The sequence below is a fragment of the Acanthisitta chloris genome, unplaced genomic scaffold (genome assembly GCF_000695815.1).
Source record: "Acanthisitta chloris isolate BGI_N310 unplaced genomic scaffold, ASM69581v1 scaffold25050, whole genome shotgun sequence".
In the NCBI taxonomy this organism is placed as follows: Eukaryota; Metazoa; Chordata; class Aves; order Passeriformes; family Acanthisittidae; genus Acanthisitta; species Acanthisitta chloris.
This window is the reverse complement of record NW_008652595.1, coordinates 64,857-92,712: the sequence shown is the minus strand read 5'-3', so window position 1 is coordinate 92,712 and position 27,856 is coordinate 64,857. Positions and strand designations below refer to the sequence as shown.

Below are 27,856 nucleotides of genomic sequence, written 5' to 3'. Positions count from 1 at the left end.
ACTTGTGTCTGAAGTTGACATGGAAACCAATGAAGATATTAAGCAGGGCGAGCAGTTTAGTCCAGGAACTGAATTGAACAAGGGTCCTGGGTTAGGGTAGTCAGCAAGAAGGTGGAGGTTTCTCAGGGCTTATATTGCATCTCTGGTATTTTTTAAATTCATTAGTCTGTTGGAATAAATATTTGTGAAGGTGTGAAATCTGGATGCATATCTTGAAACTCACCTTCCGTGATCCACCGGCTTTCATTTCATACACATCAATTGTGTAATTTGCTCTCCGCCCATAGGTGTCAAACTGGATGTTCCCTGTCATTCCTTGAACTTGCACCTTAAGGGAATAAACAGAAGAAAACATTTTAATAAAAGATTAACTTTATTTTTCCCTCTGTTACATTTTGCAGGAAACCACTAGCTCTAGCAGAATTTTAATCTATGTAAGAGACTTGTAGTGCTTTTGACACAGCCAGTTATATTCTTCAAAACAAAAACAATCCCAGTTCTCTCAGTTCCAGCTGTACATATTTGTTAGTTAGTACTCACCTGGTGACTCTCTGCTGCAGAGTGAGCTGCATTTAAGTGAAATTAGCCCTGCAGGTATGTTAAATACAAAAAATACTGATTCTGCCATGCTTGGTCACGCTGGGTTCACTGGTACAGCACGGAGCATCAGCCAGGCACATGCAACAATTCAGTGCCATTAAACCCCTCACAATGTGGTACAGAGTGATCTGCAGTATGGACCAGAATGACATATCATTGCTTATTCCGGGAAGAGCTTTATTTTAAGATCAGTCCCAGTGCAGGAGAAAGGAACGAGTGTCTTCTCTGAATGAGCACAGACAATTGTCTCTACTGCTCATGGAGCTCTGGCCTCAGTCGGGATGGATGGGTGTACAGACAGTAACTCATTATCATTACCTACTCACATGAATCATCTAAAGGGGAAGTATAAAGCACTTTGTTTCAAAAAATGGTCTTTCTTATTTCCCTGTATGAAAGGGCGAGGTACTTTCATTTATCACTTATCAACACTGTCAAGGTGCCATCTCAGGCAGAAGGGTAACAGTCGCAAAATTCAGCAAGGGTAAATTAGCTTTAATATTTAGCAAAAGCTGTAAAAGTTACAGGAAGAGATGATGTTAGACTAGTCAAAGGCAAACTGTTCAGGGCTGGTGACTGATCTACAGTTCACAGTTTAAAGATGGTGGACAACAACCAAAATTCCATGGACCCCAAATTATCCAGTTAGCCAAATTCAGACCGGCATATAAGGAGTGTGTTTATTTTTATTGGTAAGTGGATTTGAACCTTTCTTAAAATAGTTTATGTCATTACAGGGGGCTGGAAGAAAACGTGAGTTATTCCTGTCTCCAGAAAGCTAGAGAGAAGAACTGAACTTTGAAAACCAAATTTGACCCTGAGAGGTCTTATCAACTGTGGACTGAGCAAATATATTTGTAGGGCAGTTGACACATGACTTGCAGCCAGCTGTGAGCTGCTGTGCCTGCTTTTGGCACTTGCTGGCAGCTGCCTGACTACCTTAGCACAGTAGTGACTGTGTGTCACAGCAGAGCCTGTTAGGCCAGCTTCATCCTGATGCATGTAGAGACATGAGCTTCATGCACTGGACACCTTTTGACTTCAAATTTAATTTGTTTCTATCTTTGGTGTGAAAACTCAGTTCTTTGCAAAACTTGGCTGCACCGAGGTGGAAGGCTCACCAGGACTCAAACATTTCTGGTAGCAGCGTGCCAAGGCAATTGCAAATGGGGTGACTACTTAAAAGTGTCACCACTGACCTGATGTCTTCTAACCAGCTCCAGAAACACAGACATGCACAGTTTTCAAGGCTGTAGAGAAGAAGATTCAAGTAATGCCTATTTCCCTTTTGCCAGCAGGATGACAACAGTGTGGCACTGAACCTTCTGCTGGCACAGGATAGATATTTCAAGCATGGCTCAGAAAAAGTATTCTTATCTGAGCTGATGCTACAGAGTGAAGAGGAAACATTATTAAATCAGAGGTTTTTTCCTGAAGCAAAGATTCAAGATCATTGCCTGAATAGGAAAGTGGGTGATGGACAGAATGGGGAATGGAAGGCAGTGTGGGATGATCTTGGGTAGCTATTGTTGGAGGTGTATATAAACATCATTTACATGACTTTGAATAGCTAAAGCAATACAAGGCAACCAGCTAAAAGTCCAACTTCTGCATTTTTTGCCAATCATGACTTTGGCTTTTTATATGTTTTTTAATATGTTTTAAAATAAACTCTCCCAAATGAGGAGTGTCCTGTAATAGTGTTGTTCTTTTTCTGTTGAAATAAATACCTCATACCTCATTCAGAGGTACAAGTAAAACTCATGTTTGCTTGTAATTAAGTTCAAATGAACAGTACAGATTCTTTAACTATTGTGAAGGTTAAATTTAATGAATTTATCTTCAAAAGTATGTCATGCTACATTAGTGAATGGACAGGCAGTTAGGGCATATGTTAGGAAAATAAAAATGGCATAAAAGTGGAAAAAATGGCATAAAAAGAACTGTGGCTCTTTTATGTGAGACTGAACCATCTCTCTCACTCTTATGAGTGATATAATCTTATTATAACAATTCAAAACTCATTATAACCTTCTGATATAATCCTTTCAATCTGGTAACTGAGAAAAAGCAGTAATTAAGCTAAGTGTATGAAGGATTTGTTTACACCTAACATGGGTTTAATTCTGAACTCAACCACTCTAGGTCTATGTCTGCATTAATATAGTCAATTCTAACAGGTTTGTTTGAGAGTTATTTGAGCCAGATCAAAAGCAAAGATCTTGCCTCTTGTATCTACAAAACATTATCCAATTTTTCCCACAGTCACTTGCTTAAACACAAACTGTAGCCTAAAAGGGTTAAAAATCAACAAAATTAGAGATATAAGTGAGGTAGGATCCCATGTTGTAACCAGTGTTAAGGATAAAAAATAGGCCATACAGAAGGTAATCAAAGAGAGTGCAAAGTTATGCTAGGAATCAGAACTGGTTGAAGGCTAAACTCTGTCAAGGTTCAGGCTGCTGCTGAAATCCAGCAGTACTGCTATGGCTGGCAACAATTTTTCCAGTGTTTTAAACCAATCCGAGTTGACTTTTTACTGGCAAATTATCAAAACTGCACACAGGGGTTTAAGGTCATAAATACGAGTATCCCTGCAAGATTTACACTACATGTGTTGAAGACTCAGTCTAGTTCTGTTAGTCAAGTTTACATGCTCAGTCTGACTTTAGAGACGTACAATACACGTTTGACTGCAAAATGGCTCATGCTTACTCTCATGGGAAGCTTGGGTGTTACAGGGGATCTGAGGGATTGCAGGTGCTCTGGTTGTGGACAGATGCTGCACCAGTGCCAGAGGGATGAAATTCTGGCCAAAGTTTTGAGAGCTATTTTCTTGCCCTCTATTGGATATTGAATATATTTCATCCATCCTTTGGAGTTTGTCACTATGTTTGTTTTTACTTTCTTTCATTTTTCCCTCTGAAGAGCTGCAGCAGTTTATGTGAGTACAAAAGCTCTGTGTACATGGAGTAGGACACAAGTACAGTCCCTGCAGAATCGCTGCTGTTGTGGAATACACACATTCACTAGTTGATATGTTTGCCCTTACCATTTTCAGTGCTCTTTCTATATCAATTCCTTGGCTCCATGGTACTGCAGGGTTAGCCAGGCAGTCTCCAGCACTGCCTCTCCTGGAGACATCCACACGCTGTCTTCGGAGGTAACGGAAAGCCTCTGCTATGACTAGGACTGCATCATGGGTCAGTGCAGATGTGTACTGCAATTGATGCAAAGAAAATATGGTGACAAACTGCAAGCTTAGAATTGCCTCAGGTGCATCAGGTCAAGTCTTCCTCTTTGTTAAAACACTCCTGGAAGAATCAAGCTTGCAAACCCATTTGCTTGCTATCTGTCTTTTGGCTGGTGCTTTATCTAGTTTAACAATTACACCTACTTCAATTAACAAATTTAAAATATTTTCATTTTGTATAGCATCAACATAACAAAACCAGTCCATAGTTGCATACTGTTTCAGTTTAACTGGAAGCTTGTTCGTCTAAATGAGGTTAGTACAGAAGTCTCCACTTCCATGCTGGACTGTACTGCTACCAAAGAAAAGCTCATATTGGGGTTTTTGCTTGGAGTGTGTTTTTGGTTTTAACAATATTGTCAAGACAGCTTTGAATTGAAGTTAACATAAATCATTTCTGCTTGGATCACAATACTGATTAGGTAGCATCTGTGGCAAGGAATAGATCAGATTACTTTTGTTAGAAAACAGCTATACAAGCAAGTAATCACAAAATACACTTTAGGCATTGCATCTCCTTGGTAATTCCCCATCTGCCTTCTCTTAATCCATGGTAAATCTGCAGAGGGTGGTAAACTCTGTGTAGCAGCAGCTCTTGAACAAAAATTCCAAATACCTGAACTACCTGTTCGTGTTGCTGTCAACATCATCTACTGCTTGTCACATGTATCTGGTGACACCCCCCAATGCTATAAACTTAGTATCACCTATGAAATGTCATGAAGATGGGTTTTCTCCACATTTTTTCCACATTTATGTGTTTGGCTGAAAGGTCCTCCCTCTCAGAGTGGCTTGGGCTTTACATATACCATCCCTGGGTTTCACTGGCATGACAGCACCCTATAACTTCAGGATCTGTGTAGAGGAGAGTCTCTCGGTGTGTACCTACCAGTAGCAACCAAATGTGCTCAGTGTACAGACCAGATTTCAAACCCCTTTGTGTCTCCACAGTGTTTGTAAGAGAATGAAGAAAAGAAGAATGTAAGGGGTATCTGCATGTACTGGTGTGTCTGCCCTTCTTTTGGCTGTCTGTGGTACCATAGAGATCTTGTCTCCCGAGGAACCTTATACTGGAGTTAGTGCCAGAAGACATACTGCCCATGTTCGAGTTAGAAAGGCAGAAATCCAAGTTCCAACTGCTTGTTCAGCTACTCTCTTTGTGGATAAGATTTATTATATTCAGAAGAAATTAATTCTATCCTGTAGGCAGGACAGCACAATTGGAGGTCTGGATTTCTTAAAACAGTGTATTATCTTATTGCAAGTTCTTCAGTCTGATAAAAAGCACTAGGAATTCTGCACAGAATAAGGTGTGCCTGCACATGCAGATCAAGAGAATTGTATCAGATAAAAAAAGAGTGCAAAGGGGGAGCTGTGAACAAGGTTATACAGAAGACATTCTTACTGAGCTTTAAAAGACAGCAATTTATAAACTCTTACTGGGTGTGTGTGGTGATTCCTGCTCTGACTCTATGTAGGCACAGGCACTCTTCTGATCCTGCCCACCTTTACCTCTCCCTGTGATGCTTGGCAATGATCACTCTCTCCTCTTTTCGTAAGTTAACAAAGGTTATACGTCACATTCCACATAACAATACAGAACCAGACAGTAATTTTAAGGTATTTGTTCTTGTATTAAAAAGATCTTGTAATAGCTGTCCAATCTAGCACTACATAAAACTTACACACTGATAATTTTTTCAGCAGACTGCGCCAATTGTCAGTAACCTTAATGCAGTCCCTTCCAAGTCATGCCAAGAGAGCTATCTAATTTTCTACTTTATTTGAATTCTACTTATAAATGCATGAGCATGTAAAGAGAAAAAAGAGAGAAAGAAGGGAAAGGCTGATAAAATGCAGAATAAATTAAACATCAGGGCTTTAATCTCTAGGCAATTTTATTTCCTAATCAAAAATATTGTACATCAATTTTTAAGTATGCTTTTTGTCTGATTGACAAATACTGTGCACATTTCTATAATGAGCAGTACATTTGTGGAAAGGTAATGTAATCTTTGTGTTTGTACCATATACTTAAGATTCTTTTTTAAGGAGGGAGAATAATTTTTCCCTCAAGGTAAATTGCTTTCAAGTGGAATAAAATCTTCTCAAGTTAACTTCATATATTTCAGAGCTTTTAAGATTAGTATGATACTTATCTTCACTTTGCATCACTGCTAGGAAGCTTTAGAAAGCTGGACTAGGTCCTAATTCACAGGCAACAATACACTAATCTGGGTTTTGTGGGTCTCTGTTTGCCTTTCTCTGCTTCCTCTGAAATGGCAGCAAGGCTGTGGGATGGCATATGATTAAGATAATTTTCCTCCCTCACAGAAATAACATGATCCCAGGGATGGAAAATATGTCTCCAAATCACTCTGGCCATTCATGAATGGCATTGCCAGAAGCAGCAGAACTTTGCAACTGATTCCTATTCTATCTGTAGTCCAACTCAGCACTACCACCTACTCTGGTAACCCCTCATGAATGGGACTGGACTTCTCCTTCCTATGTAGTATTTTAATGCTTTTCTGAATTTTGTTTTACTAATACCAAGACATCGCTCCAGTTTATCAAAGTAATTTTGAATTCCGTATCCGTTCATCAATTTGCATGTGTCCCAAATCAAACAGGAAAGACATTAACTGTCTCATCATGGCTGTGGTTCTTAGGTTTGGCTTCCCTGAGACAGTCTGTACACATGATGCGCAGGACTGGACTTCTGGGAGTGACAGAATTTAAGGTCCTCTCATCTACCACCAGACCCAGGTTTCATTCACCTATGGATATTGGTGAAAAAGAACAAACCTCACCCAAAGACAAGGAGAAAGAAGGAACATAACAGGAATATTAGTAATATGCAGTAGTCCTAGATTTTATGACTTCCATGCCTGGACAGAGTATCCTTCATGCACTCCTCAACTAGACAGTGAACAGCATCCCCCTCTACTATAGAGATACTGAGGAAGAACAGATCTGGGCGCGATACCAACAGGTATCCTAATAACAATTGCATTTACTTCACCCAATCTCTGACAGCTTTAGTGAACTGGGACTTCCATTCAAAAAAATGTGAAAAGTTTTATTGGTTACAGATATAATAGCCAGTCTGTAAGTAAAGGACAATGGTGCAAAATACAGGGTTAGGCTATGACAGCAACTGTCAGCAGTGACTAGGAGGTGGCAGTGGCTCCTCAGTGAATCCAGAGCTACCTCATTTTTGCACATGGGATTAGCATTAAAATGGGCTAGTAAACCACACTTTGCAACAAAAACCTAACCTAACTAGTCCCCACACCCACCCCAAGACTAACTCAAGAAGTTCAAGTTAGAAGTTTTTATTTCCACTGCACGACAGCATTTGCAAGACCAAGCTCTGAGGAATTCTTACCACAGTGGGCACTTGTGTCTGACTAACAGCCTCTGCCTGTTTCCTCTGGAAGGGCGGTGAATGTTGCAAGATATTCTAATCAGGAATCTCTATCATACACATGCACATATCTGAGGTTAAAAGCTCCAAAAGAATTGTTAAAAGCATATAGTTTCCATCACTGTGAGGTTAAAATAAATACCTTTAATGGTGAGTTTTTGGCTTCAGGGAATTCCCTTTCATCAAGCCTCACCCAGCGCTGTAGAAATTGTTGAACCATTGGGTTTTCATTATTAACAATCTGGAATCCAGTAATGTTGGCACCTCCATGCATTACTCTCTCCAGAACAATGTCTGTGAAACCCTGGGAGGACACATGTAGAAAACAAGAATCATTGTCATCCAAAGACCCTTTTCTTTGGCTCAAGTTTACCTGCTACAAATGCAGCACAAAATAAACAGATTAATGTCTCTCTTGTTAGCTGGAAATATTCTACTTAGGACAAAATTACTATCACAATTAGGATTGTGATAGTGGCACAGAATAGAATTTAAAATGTCTTTTTGTTCAGACCTTTGCAATAGAACACTGCCCTGTTGGATTGTGGCAATGTAATATTCACTGTCCAGAAAGAAAACAGCAGGGAAACTTGAAGTACCATTTCTTCTTTTCTCCTCATCATACTTAATACTGGTCAAAGACCTCAAATCCCATTTGTACAGAAAAGTGCACAGGAAGGGTCAGAGCTGGGAACAGAAAACCACTCGACACTCAACTGTTCTGTGGAGGCAAAGTGCACAGCTCTTGCCAGGCAGTTCTCCATCACAGCATCACTTAGCATTTCACTCGCAAACGGAATGGGATGATTCTCTCCCACTCTGTTGTTATTTATACCTGAGGCAGTAAATTGGAGCCTTTTTGATTAGTATGACTTGATTACAGTCATGTTTATCTGAATGTCAATGGTTACACATGCTAAAAGGCAACCCAGAATAAGAACCTCTGTATTTCTATGCACATGCTAATCAGTGAGATCATGACTGGCTCTTAAAATGCAAAATGACACATCTTAAAGTCATACAGTACTTATACTAAATAAGGATATTTAAAAATCTGTCTTTTCTGCTTTAATCAGACCAAAACATGGATACAGAGAATCTTTGAGTAAGTAGGATTGCTAACTAGAAAGTGTGAGTTTTGGAAAAACATTTTTCCACTCACAGTAGACACAGAACTCAAAAAACAGTCTTCCTTCAGGATTAATTACAATATAAGACTTTTTCTAAGGAACTTAAGCAGATGGTGTTTCAAAGGCATCACAAACATTCCTGAGAGTCAATCCCACAATCCTGAAGAACCTCTGATACAGATAAAAATGTATTGCCTCTTCCTGGTAGGTCAACACATACATAGACACAACCCTACACTCTGAAACACAAAAGAAAAGCTAAACAGCCTGGCTGGTTGACTTGATGGAATTGTTCTAATTTGCAGCTTTTTACCACTTATACATAAATGTGCTACAATCATTTTTCCTGGAGTGCTTAAACTTAAAATATGATACACAGACAACTACAGCCACAAGCATCTAATTTATGAGAATACAAATGAGTGGACAACATATAATTAAATTATTAATTTAAAATTATCAGAGTATATGAGATTCTCAGACAAAAGAAAGACCATAACTGAGTACATATGACATACCAGTTCTAGTATTTACCAAAGTAATTTCTCAAAATCCACGAACTCATCCATGCATTTCCACTTCCTGATTAAAGTTGGCACAACCTGAACAGAATATATTACCCTCTAAAATGTAGCTATACTTGTCATGAAGAAAAGTTCTTACCAGGTTAGCTAACATGTAGTGATAGCCTCTAGAATGTTTGCCGAGGATTACAACCTGTGTGAAGAAAAAAAATACATATTATTCATTTTTAAGATGATTTAGCTAGTGGAAAACAGTCAGAGAACGAACATTTTGCAATCCTCTACGCTCAGTCCATGGGCAGCATGAGTATTAGAGATTTGTGGCATTACAGTCATGATGTGGTCATTTGTGTTTTTAAAGCACATGGGCAGAGTACAGCAAAGAGTAACTCACAAGGCTGAGGAGACTCCACTTGCAGAGATGATCTTACCTGGCAATCTTACCCTTGTGATCAAAATGTCTTCCCTTGCTGACCAGGCAAATTTTAGTTGCCAATTCAAGTATTTCTGCTCTGAAATGAGGTAATACTATATCTACCCATTCAGCTGACTTCTGTTTACTTTGTTCCTTGTTTGTGGAGTCTATGAGAGGTGGAGGACAGAGCCCAGCCACTCACAGTTTATTAATCCACACCAGCACAGCAGAGCTGGGTAGGCTTCAGGTTGTACAAGGTATTTCCTGCCATGAGAACCCTGGCCAAGCCTTGTCATACATCGATGCTTAAAGTTAAATTCCCGAAATTATAAGCAGTGACCTTCATTGCCTTTTGACAGCTTTCAAAAGGCCTCAAAACTTGTCACTTCCAGTGCATCTAAGTGGACACATCTGACCTTATATGTTTTGTCAAAAAATTCTACTGAAGGTTACATTGCACATTCCACTAAACAACATCTCCTGCCCTCCCTGACTCCACTTGGGCATCTCTCTGTACAAACAGAGTCACTAAATGGAATCGCTAAGAGACAAAAAAGGCATCAGGACGAACTAAGCAGCTGGATTCTGTAAGGGTAATGGGGAAGAGTGGAGGCAGCACTGTCTGGCAAGCCTGACCTCTGCCATCCTGTGTGCTTGTTCCCACTCCAGGAATGCTGTGCTTTCCCATAAAGAAGGAAAACCCACACTTCCCACATCTATGCAGCTGGCTGCTGGCTCAGCAAGCAATATCCCTTGTGCAAGGTTATAGCACTGCACTTAGCACTGTGGGCTTGCCTTCAGATTATAAACTCAGTAACACCTATCCAGTCCCACCATCATCAGGTGGAATAACATCCAGCAGTAAGAACTGAATTTATAATTGTGGTGATTGCATGTGTGTCAGGACATAATCCATTTTACTCAGAGTTGCCAGGTTAAAAATAGCAAACATGATGCTGGCGATAAAAGTGTACGACTGACTGTATCCTATGAGCAGCTTAAGTGAGCAGATGATGCTCTTTGATGGAGAATCATCTGAAGATCTATACATACCATAAAAACATACTTCTCCATGGTCACAGAAAAATGCTCCAAACACCATACATTAAAAGACATCTTTTCAACATGACCACTTCTGCCTTTGCTAAAAACAGATGACATTTGAGTCATTGACTTTAGACAGATAGACTGCTGAGCCTGTTCAAGCTCTTGATTAAATTATTAAGTTCCCAACTGCCTCTTTGAGTAGTATTGTCCTTAATAGATGCCATTTCTTTTACATTCACATTTAATTCTGTAGGAATTTGCATACTTCCAGCAGTCTGAAAATAAATTGCTGCTCAGGTCCTCTTGAGAACTGTATGTACACTCTAGTTGGTAGAAAGCATCTGCTTTCCTACACTCAGATTTGTTTTCTATGGAAATGTGAAGGCTTCCTTCAGATCATCTGGTGTGCATGCTATTTGCATACTGAATCCTCTCTATGTTTTAATTTTACCTTAAAGGCAGGTTAGAGACAAAGAACTTAAATAAGAACAATAGTAGTCTTTGTGGTTTTAACCTTAATAACAAATAAGAAAGCTTTTACATTTCTATCCAGAAATGTATTTATTTAAGAGGAAAATATCACCACAGATGAAGTTAGAGGCTGTAAGAAAAACATACATGGAGCTGCTACAGGCATCAGGAGCAATACTGCAAATAGGAAATGTAGGGCTCATTAGCATAGCTCAGACTCAACTTCCATCTCATCTGTTGTCATGTCTCCAAAAATGATCAGAAGTAATTCTCTTTAGTCCCTTAGAGAGGTCCAACATACTACAGTCAAGCTTTAATTCATACAGCATCCTTCAGAAATGACCTGCCAGCAGCATTTCTACTCACAATCAACCCTGTTAGTTCATAACTATTGAACTGGATCTTAACAACGTTTTTAAAATTCATTACACACTACACTGCTGTCCTAAATCTTAACAAGTACAACTCTCCTCCTCCCTCACTTTCCATCTTCTACCAACTGTCCAGCATGTTGAAGGGAGTAGCTGGATTAGTGAGCCCAGCAGAAACAATCACAGGCATGTGTTACTCCTAGGGGAGAGAAGGGATGGATAAAGCTTTTTTTATGAAGAAGGAAAACAGGACTATAACAAATAAATCTCATCAACTGCTAATATATTGTGAAGCTTATACAGAAAGTGGGATATTGAATAGTGGAGGTGAATAGAAAGCCAGGATTACAGGGCAGGGATTTCACAGGGCTACATGTCTTTCCTAAGTTTGACTTCCGAGACTTAATATTACTTTCACCTTGACTGAAAGAAAAGCTTATAAGACTTTACAATGAACAAAGGAGTAGAAGAAAAAAATGGCTGGAAACCATCATGAATAATTCAGATTTTTGATCCCACATAATTCTTACTTTGTAGATAAAAAGATCATAATGTCAGGTTTGATAAAGAATCAAATGAAGTTTGTATTTTTAATTAACTCTTCAGATATTTCCAATTAATTAAGAGAAAATCTAGAGGGAACATAATTAAAATGTATCTGGTTTCAAAATAAGAGATCTGCTGGCCAGCACCAGGCTTACTGGAAGTACAGACCTATATGCCAGATTGAGAAATTAAGTCAGCATTGCCAATTTTACATTTTCATTTGCCTGGGGAAGTTATTTTTTGAATGCAAGCATAAAGACAATTTGATTTCCACTGCATCAGTTATCATTATAATTAGGCAACTACAAATTTTTGCTTTAGCTTTCACATTTTTCTTACAGTTTTCGAAGATAGTACAATAAAGATTAACTGGCTAATATTAAATTGGTGTGAACCACTGTGATACTTCTAAAGCAATAATGACTATTCTTTCATGATGTAGTTCAAAGACACCTAAGAGGAAGGACAGTGAATAGGAAGCAAAATAACTTTAATACTAACCTCACAATTACTCCATTATCTTTTGACTTATTTCCTAGTCAAATTACAAGCACAGCCAGTTCCTGATCTAGAATATGGATCTGGGTTTTTGGCTACGAAAATTAAATACCGGAGTTAAGCATGAAGGGAACATTATAGGGAAACTGGTGAACTCTTAGATGAAAGTTGAGGCACAAAAAGTCAAGGAAATTTCTTTAAACAGCAGTGATGGAGAAAGATCCAGGGGTTTCACTGGAATATTTCTCCAAGGACTCAATGATGAACTAGAATGGTAAGAACAAAATGTGTAGGTGAGCAACAGTAGCAGAGGCAAGGAAAGAATGGGCTAACAAACAACAAAACTCTGTGGACTCAAAAGAAATCAAGCAGTGGAAGGATAGTGCAAGCTCAGTAGGTGGGACTGAGCAGTCACAGTTTGTCCTTTAAAAATATCAGTGGTTTGTCTTTTACTTTTTTTTTTTTTCCTTTCATGGATGGAAGAAATCACCAGACAGGTGAGGTTGGCAGAAGTTTCTAGAGGGTGTCTGTTCCAACCCACTAGCTCAAAGCAGGAGCAGCTAAAACAGGTTGCTGAGCACCATACCCAGTCAGGTTTGAATATCCCCAGGACAGATTCCACAAGCTCTTTGGGCAGCCTGTTTCAGTGTCTGACCATCTTCACTGTAAAAAGTATTTTTCTTATGTTCAAAGAGAATTTCCTGTATTTCAGTTTGTGCCCTTCCCTCTTGTCTTGTCATTGGGCATTGCTGAGACTCTGAAACTCAGTGAGACTCTCTGAGAAGAGTTTGGGTCCATCTTCTTCATTCCTACCCATCACATATTTGGAGACAACATCACCCTTGAGCTTTCTCCTCTCCAGGCCATGCAGCTATGAAGACCAAGCTCTCTCAAGACTTTGTACATCAGATGTTCTAGTTCCTTAATGGCCAGAGCCCCCTCCCTCGACTTTTTGCAGGATGCCCATGTCTTTCCTATACTGGTGAGCCTGGAACTGTACATGACATTTCAGATGCAGTCTCACCACTGCAGGGCAGAGAAGAAGGGTCACCTCTACTGACCTGCTGACCATGCTAACCAGTGCAGCCCAGAATGCTGTTGGCCTTCTTTACTGTGACAGTGCAGTGGTGGCTTGTGATCAACGTGACTGCCAGGACCCCAAGATCCTTCTCTGCAGAGCTGCTTTCCAGCCAGGAAGCCTCTACCCAGTTTGTACTATAGCATGGGGTTATTCTTCCCCTATAGCAGGGCTTTGCATTTCCCTTTGTTAAACTTCATGAGGTTCTCCTCTGTTCACTTCACCAGCCTGTCAAAGTATTGTAGCACAGCTACCTGGTGTATCAAACACTCCTAATTCGGTGACATCTGCAAACTTGCTGAGACTGCAGTCCATACCACAACCTTCAGATCACTTATAGAGAGGTCAAACAGTATTAGCCCCAGTACCCTGAGGGTACTCTAAATAGCAGCTAGCCTCCAGCTGGCCTCTGTGTTGCTGATCACAACCCTCTAAGCCCAGAAGTTCGGTCACTTTTAAATCCAGCTTCCTCTGTGGGCTTTGATTTTAAAGAGTCATTGAAAAATACGAGCTAAGAGGATATGCTGGTACTTTTACTGAGAGAAGTAGGTATCACGATTTTGGCAGCAGTGAAAGGAAAACTACCATGTCCAATTAATACCTGTTAGGAGCTCATCTTCCCTTGATTTGAATACACTGCCATCTGGTCTTTTTTGTCTGTTTAATCAAAGTTATTTATCATCCTCTATTTACAAATGAGAAGAGAAAGAAAAAATTAGAACACAAAAGTACAGAATACCTCATCTACAGCTCAAACCCATGATATTTTATGAGTCTATCAGATCTTTCCATAGCATAAAATACTGATGCTGACAGGCGGTATTGCCACAAAGAAGGTCTGAAGATTTTTACTGTGCTTTTCATACCTGACAAGTGGCAGAAATATGCCATTTTAATGGAATGACAGGCAGAGCTCTGACCTGCTGTAATGTGTCTTTCCATTTTGACCATATCTGGGAACAATGAAGCAGTGTAACTCTACAGCTCTTCTTTCCTAGGTTTTAAAAAGACAGTAGTAAGAAAAATGAGATTTCCTGTAAGCTCAGAGTAAAAAAGGATTTTGCTGTCTTTGTTGAGATTATTCATACATTAATTTGGGTTTGATTGTTGCAAAAAACCCCCATTAAATGAATAAAAATCTACTGATTTTTAAGTATACATGCACATTTCTGAGGACAGGAGAGCTTAGCTACCTCCATCTGAACAGTAATGTGCCTTTATACCTTGCTACAGAAATACAATTATGACACCTTTGCCTTCAAAGCAGTGAGCAAATGTCAGAAGTGATTGCACAATTCTTTCTTTCCAGCAGCAAACAAGCAAAACAGATAAACGGACTCAGGGCTAAAAATGCTTTAACAGCGTTGTCAGGCTCAGCTATCAGTGTTGATTGCACTTCATGGGAACCGATCGCTATCATGCACAGCAACAACTGTCTGGCAAGCCTAAATTGTGGAGCACACTGTCTTCTCACCTGGGTACCAGGTCAGGAGTTTTTTAGCTTCTATCCCTATTGGTAGCATTTCTGTTCTGAGAATGGAGTTAAAACTTCTCTCAGATCTGAGCAGCTCCTACCTGATATTGGACTGAATGACTGACAAGTTGTGCTCTGTGATGCCTCACCCTATTGGACCAGAGGTACGGGGTAATTTGGCTAATCACATTTAAGAAAGGAGAGAAAGAGAATATCAGGGTGACTATTAGTTCAATAAAAGTGAAGTCAAGGCCCAAAAAGTGGACAGTATGCAAGCAAGATGGTTAACTTCTCTTGAGCGGCATCTGCAACATGCTGCATCTCTGTTTCTACCATTTGTGAAAAGGAGAAACTGATGAAGCTCTTCAGCTGGAAAAGAGAGTGCTCTCCCTGGTGTTCCTTCCACTCCTGCAGAGCTCCCCATGGGGCATGCAGCCATGGCACTACAGTTCTCTATGGACAGTGTACTGTTAACAACAATGCAGTTACCTTCTACAGCATTACCATGTGAGCAAAGGTACAACAGCACTTGCCAGTAGTACATAATCACTCCTCACTACATTTACTTTTCACAGGTCACTCCTTGTCATGTAAATTTTCCAGATAGGAGTAGTATAAACAGGAGGATAACAGAAAATAAGAGTTCTCCTGAAATGTGAACAGGATTTTCCTCATCTAACCAGCTGCCACAGTAAAAATAAGACCCCTTCTAACAGCAGTAGCTTTATTCTACTGTAAGCTTGCAGAGTCCACTCGCCTGTTTTCCAATTTACACAAAAGCTCCTGAAGAAAGAGCAAATTCCCTTTGAGGATTAAAAATGCTAGACAAGGTCCAATCTTCCCTCAGTAAATTTATTAAAAAAAGCTTTTTCGGTGTCATGATTTTGTCTCTTTCTATCACACCAACAATACCAGAGCCAATATATGAGGTTCCAAAGGAACCGCAATCTCACGGTAGCATAAGATCACCCAGCTAGTGGTGGTCTGTCACTGCCAAACAAGAGATACCTGTCCTATCTTTAATTCCACAGAGACAAAACTATTTCCACATTCAGCAGAAGCAGCTTCCCTCATACAAAGGGTCAAAAACCTCATGACTGTAACTGTAGTGCAAAGCCAAGGAAGGCGATTTATTTCTTCACTTAGTATTAGCGGGAGGGGAATCTGGCCACCAGGGACTGTGATGCTGTAAAATATGCAGTAAACAATTATTTCATTTATATGAAGAATGAGTACTATATTAAATTTGAGTTAAATATTAAATGAAGAATGTATCAAATATTAAGATGAAGATTCCACACACATATTATTTGTTGCAGATAAAAATAACTGCATATATAGTTGAGATTAATTCATGCACCATTTCAGAGTCTTCATGCCCTTTAGGGAATGTCACAAATCCACACACAGTCACAATTGGTGGATTTTGTATTTTTGTATGATATATGGACTTAAGAATTTTACTTCCATGTAAGTGCCACTTTATGCATTTGTGACTACACCTCATAACCAAAATCTCACTTTTTTTTTCTATAGCACAGTATCAAGATCATTTGTTTGGGCTTATAAAACATTCTTCAAACAGCTTTTGGCTGTTCTGCAATGTATCCCTCATGTGAGATATTCTCCTAGAGAATCGGAATCTCCAAGAAGGAAGGGGAAAAATGTGCATGGTAGGAGGAGGATCTGAGATGTCTCTGAAGCATTTTATTCTAGTTTTTCCCCTCTGGATCCCTTCTCTCCCTTGCCTCTCTCCTTCATGACAGTCACATCAAGAGTGAAATTCTGCTTTTAGGCCATCTCCAGATAGATGATGGTTGTGCATGTTAGTCCTTGGAGGGTAATTAAATGCAACATCTGAAAGCTGTATTGTGCTTCATTCTCCCTCCATATGGCTAAACTTCTTTTCCCATAACTAATCTGACATTTGCCGATTGAAGACTGTGTAGTGGAATATGCATTTAATTTGTGCATAAAAGGTTACATTCGAAATTACTTCAGAAAAAAATAACAAACTGCAGCATCAGTTCTGAGGGCATGATACCTTCCCCTAATTTCTTTCACTGTGACACCAAAATTTTCAGTGAATTTTCTGTGCCCTGAAAAAATTTTCTAAGTTCACTCTTCTTGGTGTGATTTAGCAATATTGTCAGATTACCTAATCTGTTGGCACAATTATTGTTAAAGGACATATTCTACTGTAAAACATCAGACTGTGGAGGATGTAGAGATGAAGTTCTATGATTCCTGGTAACTGACATTCATAATCACAATTATTTACTCTTTAAGCTGAGTAAAAGTCATTAAATAAACTTTTCTTTCTATGAAAATTTCTTTTTTGTTTAGACAGATGAGAACAGTGTTATATCTCTCAGGACTGCATCTCTCTTCACAAGTCACATCCTTCAATACAAAGACTTCATGTCAAAAACAATCAAAACTTAAGCTCCCTTTCATCACCTGAAGCTATTTCACTCAAAACAAGATCAGAAATGAGGGGCTGCTACCATCACAACAAAAATTCTTTCTAGCATATGAAAGGGATACTCAAAATTGCTGAGACCTTTGCCCCTTATTTTGGCACAATATTCTGAAGAGAAGATACTTTTTCCCAGACAGCTTCCTTGAAGAGATGTGTCATAGAAATTTTGAATGACTGAATTCTTTAGCATATTGAGTAAGAGTAATAAACTAAAAATTCAGTTGCATTCTGGAAGAAATTTTGCAGTGATATTTATGGGAAGCAAGTGACTAATTACATATGTTACTCTGCAGCAGAAGTTTCCACACATAGGTAATTTTAGGTAGGCGTTCATCTTTTAATTGTCTATGCAATTCTAGTATGTTCTCTGAGAAACAGCCTCCCCTGAAAAATGTTCCTAATGGAGTGATTTAACATCCAAGGTAATTTCACAGAAGTTCCAGCACTTTCTTAAGCCTCTGTAAGATCTTAAGTTCAGCTGAAATTTAAATTTCACCTAAAATTTCACATAGAGGCTTTAGATTTCACAGAAATCACAGAAATATTGCTTTCCCTAGCAACATTCATGGTTAAATTTCCTTCAATCTACAATGCAATGAGCTCCAATCCCACGTAACATGGTACCATCACAATACCATCTTCATTCCCAACTTCACATATGCTCTCTCCTTACACTACCTCCTTGGTTCTGAGCAGTTGTGGATGCTCTCATTGGAAATCTACAAGTCCATATCAGGTACATTAAAATCAGCACTATCAAAACTGACTTCAAGCTTAGCATGCTTCACTATGTTTCACAATATCTAAAGTCACTTTCACGAAGACTGTTAATTACATTACATTTATTCTGAGTTTTTCAAACCTTCTGCAGGAGTCACAAATGCTTCAATGCTGTCAAACAATTTGACAGTGCATCCACATCATTAACAAGTGGTTCTTTAGTGACCTTTGCATCGCTTGCACAGGAGGAATCTAACCTCCCCTTTTGGCTTCCAATAGCATAAAACTCTATGTTGAACACCCTTGATATCACAGACAATAAACAATGCTGATAAACAATGCTCATTTCTTCTTCTCATATCCCACAGGGTAAACAGAACTTCAGTCTCAGCTGCTCAAAATATAAAAGGATGTATATCCACTGGGGGAGGAGGGGAAGAAATTAGGTAAACTGAGTCACACGGTTTTAATTTTAAATCCACAGAAACTTTCCATTTTCTGCACGACTCCCATCAGCATGTCAGAGTAAAATCCCAGTATTATTCCCTGGAATTGAACAAGAGTCCTTGGAAAAATAATTCTGATTATATAAACCATTACTGCATGTCAGGATCACTTCAAACTATTACTTGGATATAACCCAGAAGTGTCGCAGTAATTCCGTCCCAATGCTCACATGAGAATCTTTTGGAAGGGGTTTTGTACTGCACTGCACTGCCTTCAAGCAGACCAAAAATACTGAATAGTAGCCATTCTTTTTTTTTTTTCCCTTTTAAGCATTTCCTTTCCTTTTCAAATGCCCTACAAATTTTTTTAAAAAAAGTCAGTGCAATCTCCTCTAGAAAAAACAAGGTTACCTTTTCTTATATTTTTTATTATAAATGGCATTTTATTGTGACTGGAATTGCACTCAGTTTGCTTTTTCCAATGCTTTGAAATACTCTGAAAGGTTTATTCTGCTTCACTATAAACTGCACTCTACAACATTCCCCCTATAACTTGGTGCATAAACCATGAACTGAAAAAGATTACGAAGAGTTAATTTATTTTTACTGGATTTAGTTTATGCAGCAGGGGAGGATGTTTTACTCATATGAGGTAATAAAGTTACAGCAATATTTTTATTTTCTGATTCTCTACATGCATCCTCCCAGGATAGAAGATACTTGAGGTATTTTTAAGGGTCTATGTATATTCTTGATAATTTTATTCATTACTTGTTTTGGAAGAGCAAGCTTCCAGTAGTACATACACCATTATACCTCCACATGCACGCCCATGGTGTGACACAAATAAATTTACTTCAGTAACATGAGCTTTTTTTAAGCCTGGGAACATTATTTTCCTCTAAAATTTCTATTTTTCAGTTTACTGGTTGGATACCGTGGGATGAATTTGTTTTTGCATTGAGTTGATGACTTATAGGGCCTGCTTCGTTATAAATTTAGTCCAGGGTGCCTCTGGTGGCTTTAATCTGCGCCCCAGAGGTCAGTGGAATTGCACAGGTTTTAGGGTGGGATATGACATAGGAATCTTGCACGAAGGTGTAATTACAAGCAGTGAGAGACTTGCACTGGCATGGGACTTTGGGCTCATCCAAACCCATCTGTAGCCCACAGCAAACGCACCACAGATCTGCATCACACTTTGGAACCTCATGTTTAGGGACTTCTCCCTGCAAGACTGTAGCTATGAACTGTTAGGGTCTTATACACTGCACCACCAGCATCTGGCTTAAAAAAAGCCCAGTGGGGTGGCTCCCACTCTGAAAATGTTGCTGTTTGAACTGCAGTGTAACAGCACTCTACAAAATACACTTGGGAACACCTTGGTGCATGAGGGGCTCTGAAAAGCCCCAGTGGTTCTCTTCCTCCCCCAGATACGTGATTCATATCACACTGAAGCCATTAATCCCAGCTTAGTCAGCTGTGAAAAAAAGACATACGCTCTTGTGCAGCTTTTCTTTTACTGAGTTGGGACTTCTTCCCTTGTAAATGAACTGATGAGACACCAGAACTATCGCGCTGTCTTTGGTGATGTACAACGCCTGTTTGCACAGTGGTATTGTGCTATTACTATTCATTTTGATAGTGTGTTTCCTTCCTCTCCCTGCAGTTGGTTCATCTGAATTGTCGCCAAGATGGTTGGTTGCCTTGGAAACTAATTAAGGAAAGCCTTTGGTTAGAAGCAGAGTTTCAAGTATTAAACTATTTGAGAGACAGATGCAGAAATTAAGGTAATGTCTGCTAAGATGAAAGGGTTTATCCTTTATGTGGAGAAGAAAGAACCACATTAACCGCCAGGACTGAAACAAAGCAACTTCTATACAACACTGATTTTTAAAACCTGGAAGAGATGGGTGAGAGAGGGATTTCAAAATCAGTCAGAGGCTTAGAAGAGGTGACGAAGATTCCCAGAGCTATTAGGGATGCAAAGATGGACAAATAGAGTGGGACAAAAAACTCAGGAGATCACGTGTTGAGCAAATTCGAGCCAGCTCTCCCTTTCCCTCAGATACTCTCTGTCTTTAAAAGACTTCTTGTGAATGCTCTTGAAAAATACCTGTACAACTAACACAAGACCAAATCCTTTTCCCCCAGTCCAGGTTGAGCATAAGAAGCAGCAGTGTGTGCATCTCCTTCCAAAGTACATCAAGCACAGGAGTGAGAGGCTTTTGCCAATGGCCTCAGGCTCAACTTTTCTCCTGAGACTGTCAGCAAGGGTAACAATTAGTGCCAGCTGCAGGAGCAGCTCGGGCAGTGTGGACATTGGCTAAATAATGAGTGGGACCCTCAGAGGGCTTGCTAAGGACAAATATACGCACCATTTCTGTGCACTGAAAAGCTGCAAAGAAAGGTGAACTATGCAGCAAATTGTGCTTTTACAGCTACCTATTAACTGAAGTTCAAAGCAAATACAATCTCTGTATGAGCACAATGGTATCAATTGAAATATTGTTTCCAGGATAATGTTCAGTATAACAGTTGACTCTCTACTTGCAGCAGCGTAACTGAGCAAAGATTTTGGTTCTCTGTACATTTAACGGCAATGCAGAGGTTGCCATATAAATATGACTGTAACTACATAACTGCATACAACAAATGTTGTGGCAAAAATATGCAAAATATTAAAAGCAGATGCATGTGTGTGCATCGGGGTGTGCATTTATATCCCATGAATTATCATAAAACATAAAATGAGTAATTGCTGCTATCATAGAAAAATAAAAACTCTAATGGTAACTTCAAGTTCATATGCCTCCGGCGTACGAAACCAGAGTTGCTTGGCAGCAATCTTCTACATGCAGCAGCTTCCACATTTGCTGTGAGACATTTTTTGTATTAATTATTATTGTTACTGATCAGATACATTTAAAACTGTGCTTTAATGTCTTTTGAATACTTTTAAGCTCTGTGTGCCATTACCTCAGTCATTCTGCAGGATGACTAATACTCTGTTAAATTCCTGTCATTTGGAACCTGCCTTTTTTTATGAAGTCTGGCTGATGGCTTTGGAGAGATATTCCTATTTACAAGCTAGAAATTCCCTCCTCAGGTATGTGTGAAATGTGCTATTTGTGGGGCAGATTAACCCAAGATGTTACTTCTCTCTGCTTTAGCAATCCATCTCCTGCCCTTTATGAGTTTCACAGCTGACAGGAGCAGGCCCTTTAAGGCAGATACAGCTGTCACTTTTGACATATGCCCATTTTTTACTTACCCTTCTGCTAGCTACAGTCCTGAGGGTGACTGACCTAAGTAATTCCCCTTTCCTCGCCACATGCCTATATGGACTTGTGAGCTGCTGAAACTCTCTGGATGTGAAGGGAAAGTGACCTTTCATTCTGCTTTAGATCCTGGTTTCAACAATACTCATGGGCACCTAATGAAGAAATGTCCTAAATTTTAAGTTTCTAGTTCATTTGAAATGTAAAAAATGAACTGTACCAGTTTCTGAGTGATGTTACACAACACTGTACATAGCAGATACTCTCTTGGAACCTCAGCTGAACCTCCTCCTCTGCTCTACACAGCTCCAGACAGAGGATAAAACCAGAATGTGACATGGCTGTGGCACAAAGCCCTGGAGAAGGTGTCAGGGACACACTGCTTTGGAGGGTGTGCGCCATGCAGCGTGGTGCCTTCAGAGGATGTGGCATTGCTGGGGTTCATGAGCAAACCAGAAGCTGAAGCTACCCCATAGCTCTGCTCCTGCTTCAGGTGTCCCACTGTGTTTGCAGGCAGTTACAGTTTAAATTGCTACAGAGAATGCAGGCAAAGCCCACCAGACTGTTCATAATGGAACGCATAAACCAGGGAGCTTACATGGCAGCAGTGTGGATTTTTTCCAATCACATTTTTCCTTATTGTTGTTATTTTTAATGACAACTGGTCAATCAAATACTGCAGCTTTGTGTTTATTCTTATGACACCCTAAATGTGATAGCTGCTGTGCAGTGAGCACATTCCTCTGAGACCTGAGCAGCTCTGCAGAGAGATGCAGTTGTGGCTCTGCTGAGAACCTGCAGACCATCTTCCTAATCTCAAAATTTCAGACTTGAAGGTCAAGTCATAAGCAGTGCTTGCACAGGACAGAGTTCAGTCAATCAGATTACCCTTCTTAATCCTACGGATGCTTCACTTTAAGTCGTCTTTGACAGACTGGCTGTCATTGTAAAACTTTGGGGACTGCATTCTCTACTGTAATATTGCTTCTGCTTTGTGAGATGCCTCCTCTCAATGCACACATTGCCTTGAAGCCTAACCTTTAAGACTACGTTTGGAGATAGTGTCCTTTTGATAAAAGCATGCAGTCTCTGGAATAAACAGGTCTTTTGTAAAGTTTCACCATTTTGATCCTGAATGGAGATTCTTTCTCCTCATTTTCCCCCAGGAGATTTTCTTCTAAATGGACATAAAGCCACTCTACTCTGAAATACAGCCTGTTATCCTGGGAATAAGAAAAACATATTTCTTAACTCAAAAACATGTCTCTAAATACACGGTTGAAGAGGCTAAAGCTTACTGTTAGCTCTCAGAAGGAAATGTTCTTCTGTTTATGAGAACAAAATTTTATATCTATCTGTGAAGGAATACAGAATATTTTAGCAACAAGGGACAAGAAGTGTGGGGAGCTTATGAATTTTGCATGACATAAGTGTTGCTATCTGTATGCTTGAGAGGCCACTAGATGATTAAATTGGATATAGTTTTGTTGTGCAAGGAAGGGTATAGATCCACATGCTCAGTGGCGATAGAACTATCGGGCAAGTGAACAAACAGATGGCAACTTACAGAGTAACTATTAATCTCTCTGCTTCCCCTTACTCTGCAGTTGAAGAGGTTCTACCTCTAGGACAAAATATAAGGCCCATCACGAAATATGAATGGGGAATGAAAACAGATGCACCTCCAGAGTGAAATTTGGCACAAACCAGGTTACTCAGAGTAGGAGTTGAGGTGCCCTTTTTCCCTTACCCTTACAGGTGGGCACTAGCCAGCCCTGAGAAGAGAAATACTTCATATGACAAGTTACAGATCCTGGCAACATAGGGACATACAGATGTGCTAGATGCTAAAAGCACATGGAATACTTGAGGTCACTGACTCACATGTCTGTACATAGCTGGAGGAAGGTACATAATATTCCAGAATGACCTGAAGTGTCTGAAAAAATTCCTTAGATACTTAATTGTCTTTAGATAAGCCTTAACTTTTGAAAGAGAGGTATACCGTGGTCTGAACCGGTTGAAAAAAGTGTCAAAGGAAGAGAACTGCACACACTGACCAGCCTGATACAGGAAAGGAGGTCACTGTTATTTAATCCAAGCACTAACACAAAGCCATGATACATGGTTTCTGGAGCAGAGAACTGACAAGCTTGCCGAATGGCCTGGCCAAGAGCCCAAAAGTCTGATAGCAAACTCGGCACGTGTGTAGACTGTTTAGTGGTTTACAGTCTGTTTGTCTCTGCTATGACTTTTGTTCTTGAATAAGTTCTATTTAAGCCTCTGGAATCCACTGGCAAACACTGCTGCTGTCCCTGAGACAATGAAATACTGGTGCCACACAGCCCCACAGTGACCACATAAACCCCCTCTCTGGAGGGAGGCAGCACTCCCAGAAGGTGATGGGAGGGTTGACCTTCGAAGATGTGCTCCTAGGAGGCCAAAAGAAGTGAGAGGGATAGAAGGGCAGCTGGGCTGAGGCAGCCTATGCCAACCCTCTGTAGGACAGAGTTTGTCTATCAGTACTCTGACATAACAGTACAGACAGGTAGAGAGTCTTGGCTTCCCTTTGCTCTTGCTGGGGAAAAGCTCTTCAAACCCACCCGCAATTGTCCATGAGCCTGCTGTAACGTGCTCAGATGTTACTGCCTCTCTCAGACTTTCTAGACTACACATATAGCACAGAATTGACGTTTTAAACTGCAATAAAATGCTAGATTTGAAATATGCAAATCCAGAGTTATCTTTCTCCTCAATGGTATGCTATCAGCAAACACAGTTGGCTAAAAAAAGACAACTCTCTACTCCCTTGGGCAAACTGGATGGATGGATTTAAGTACCACACAGATTTGTGAAAACTTTTGATGACTTTATGAGAAGATAAAGAAAGCAGAGGAGATTGAAGGAAAAGCCCCAAACCAATAATTGTTCAGCCAGCAACCTAGGGCTCACCATTACTGACTTTCTATGCAGAAACTGAAGTCACTACTTTTCAGTATCCAATAAAAAATCCTCTGGAAATTGTGGCCAGAAGATATTTTTAGCATCAGAGGCACCAGTGTGTACTGTAGAGTTTGGGGAAACCGGAAGCCCCACTAGCAAATTTTTACTTACACAGACGTTAATCACATTGATAGAAAGCCGAATCATACATTTAATAAAATTACAACTTCACTAGAGTTGAATTTAGAGCAGTTGTAGAAGAAAAGAGTCATCAGTTTTTTGCTTTATGGTTTGCTTGGTATATAGCTTTCATTTCAGGCACTGGCATGGTTTGATCATCTTTTTCACTTGCACGAGGGAAGAAAAAGAGAGAACAAATGTAAATGGAGTTAGACAGATCAAACAAAAGGCCTGTTTCTCATCTGAGAGTGGGCCCAAAGTGCTATTTAAGCTTGGCTCAGGAGTTCTCTCCTGCAGCATTTTCAGAAGAGTGGGCTGTGGGTAGGTATGGTGGTTTGCATCTTTTGTAAGAACATGAGCAAATGAAAGAACAAAAAAAGCTTCTTACACCTTACAGTATGAGTTTCCCTAAAGAGAGCACTCACCATATTGACTAAAAATACACTGTAAAATGCAGTGCTGTGTACTAGTACCACAACCACACTAGCTGTCAGAGTTACCGACCAGCATTGGCTTGTGCTATGTTCCCTTGAGCACCAATTTCCCTTCTTTGTGAGCAGGAGCTATGGCACCTGGCTGTGACTACAGTGATACAGCCCCAACACACTGACCTCCAGTGATATACCTCAAGGCTTGATAGGAACTGAGTACTTTGAGAAGGAATTCAGTGTATGTAATCTTTTGCATTTCCCAGGGTTTATGGCAGTGAGGTCAGTTTGTCAGCAGTTTACAATACACAAGAGATATGCTAGGGCTTCATGAAATTTCAGTGCTACTTGCGACCTATTCTATAATGCAAATCCACAGTTAAATGTATGAAGTGGCAATAATCAGAGGGTTTTTCAGTCTTAATGTAAGTGAATTTCCATATGCCTAGGAATAACCAAGCAGCATGGATTTGGTTCCACACCAACACCAGCTTTGCTGTAAACCCAGACAGCAAGGAACTGTCCTGTGTCTGCTCCTGATGATGTGCATCTGTAACTACACCTCTTCAACCACACTGCACAGCATGACTAGTGCCACAGGCATTCTGGTAGCACCTTGGGATGGCCAGAGCATAAAAGCAAACAGAGGGAAGGCCATGCAGTAGTAAAACAGTCACCCCAAATGCATCTTCACCCATAAAGGTGTTTAGACTCTATCATCCACAAGTTAAGCCTGTCAACAGCCCTGGCTGTGCAGAGGGAAGGCCTTTATGTACCAAAAAGTGCTAATGAGTTGTCTGGACTACCAGCTGAATTTTTCATCAGCAGTATTTCCTTTGGGGAATTCTTTAAGATGATTCTATGATACTTCACTGCCTTTTTATTTCTTGTTTCATGTTCCACTTAACAAACTGCACCTGTCTTGCAATCCCTACAAGCAGCCCTGATGCCACTAATGTTACTCTGGCAGCTGAGGTTTTAGGTTCCTAACCTACTTAAAAATAATTCATTATTAACATTTGGGAAAAAATATCACAGAGACATGTCCTGGTAGGTTCTATGTAAGTACTGTCACCAACTATGAGCACCACCGTGGCATTTTAATTTTACTGGGTAACTGGCCAGTTGTTGGGACTCATATCTCAATGGGTATTTAATTAACTTCTAGAAATAGATAGTTCTGGAAATATTAATGATGTCTGTCACAGAGAGATCACGGTTTCTGAAAAGCATATACCTGTTCCAAAATGGTGTTGATTCTGTCTACTTCACAGTCAATTAAGTATCTTTTTTCTTGCCGTCTGTCCATCTCCTCTATAATTCTTCTGAACTCTTGAACATCCTTTATGCTTCCTACAGATCTGGCTGTCACTTGCCAGTTGTTCTGTACTGCTGCTTCCATAATCGCCTGAAGAATGGAAAATCCTGTGGGGGAAGAGACATGCAACCATTTGAAAACAGAACAAAAATAAAACTATTTTGAATGTTTGACAAAAGGTTCACAAAAACTTGAATCATCTAAAGGGACAGACTAGCTGAGAGCCTGCAAGTGCTTCATTACTTGAGAAAGCAACAGTGTAGGGACCAGTTTCTTCTTTCAGCTATGCCACTGGCAAAGTCACTGACTTCAGCAGAATTGCTTCGTGGCATATTACTGCAAGGCGTATCAGAATCTGTCCAATATATCATATTATGATCCTCTCAGGGATGTTTATGGTCATGCTGGGGTCTGTGCCAGCTGAGAATAGGAGCCTGCAGCCATTACTTGGGCAAAAGTCCATCAGCTTGGGGAGAGGGACAGAAAGGGTGATTTGCCTGTGCAGACTGCAGCAATGGGTCATTAACTGGCAGAGACCCAAGCACTGCACAGGAATGACAATTAAGTCATTGTACTGGTTATCAGAGCCACAACCACAGGAGAATATTTTACTGATAATCATTTTGATTTCAAAACATGTTTTTAAATATGGAGTGTAGCAGCATTAACCACACTTTCACTGCTTTCATTAAGGCAATACCAACTCATTTAGCAGCCTCAACAGAGGAGAGAAGCAGCACAGAATGACCAAAGACTGCAGGTAAGTAGCATTTCACTTCTTGTGAACAGCCGTGCCTCGACGACAGGCAGAACTCAAGTCAAGTCCCTAAGTGAAAAGTGGTGGAACTGGGAACAGAATCTCCTTCAAGCCATGCTATGTAGAAGTCATCAGACATTGATTTGCATCCCTTTATGATAGTATGTAGCTGGGAATTTGACCCATTACCTGTTTTGATTGAGGAAATTTAATTTTGTGCACAGTTCTAATTGGTTCAATTCTGAGCAGATGCCAATCAAAGACAGAGGTCGTCTCTACAAGCACACACAGTGGTTTTCAGTGGAGTTTTACTGTACAGAAGCATATCCACGTGACCTCTGTTTCTGTCCAGCTAATTTATTTGCAAAACATTCAGTCCAATTATTTAGTCATACTGTGGATTTCTTATCCATAGCCAGATTTGAAAAGCTTACACACAAACACAGGATCAACAACCAATCAAT

At 39.9% G+C, this 27,856-nt stretch overlaps 1 protein-coding gene across 1 annotated transcript in view; it reads right to left on the bottom strand.

Moving 5' to 3' along the window:
• Positions 1 to 27,856, bottom strand: part of GRIA3 (glutamate receptor, ionotropic, AMPA 3) — a 147,697-nt gene that overhangs the window by 55,465 nt on the left and 64,376 nt on the right. Inside the window, exons 3-7 of the mRNA XM_009077889.1 lie at positions 26,555 to 26,742; positions 9,077 to 9,130; positions 7,426 to 7,587; positions 3,653 to 3,820; positions 224 to 328 (exon numbers count right to left, since the gene is read on the bottom strand). Coding sequence (XP_009076137.1) covers positions 224 to 328; positions 3,653 to 3,820; positions 7,426 to 7,587; positions 9,077 to 9,130; positions 26,555 to 26,742 — 677 coding nt within the window. The remainder of the gene's footprint in view (positions 1 to 223; positions 329 to 3,652; positions 3,821 to 7,425; positions 7,588 to 9,076; positions 9,131 to 26,554; positions 26,743 to 27,856) is intronic.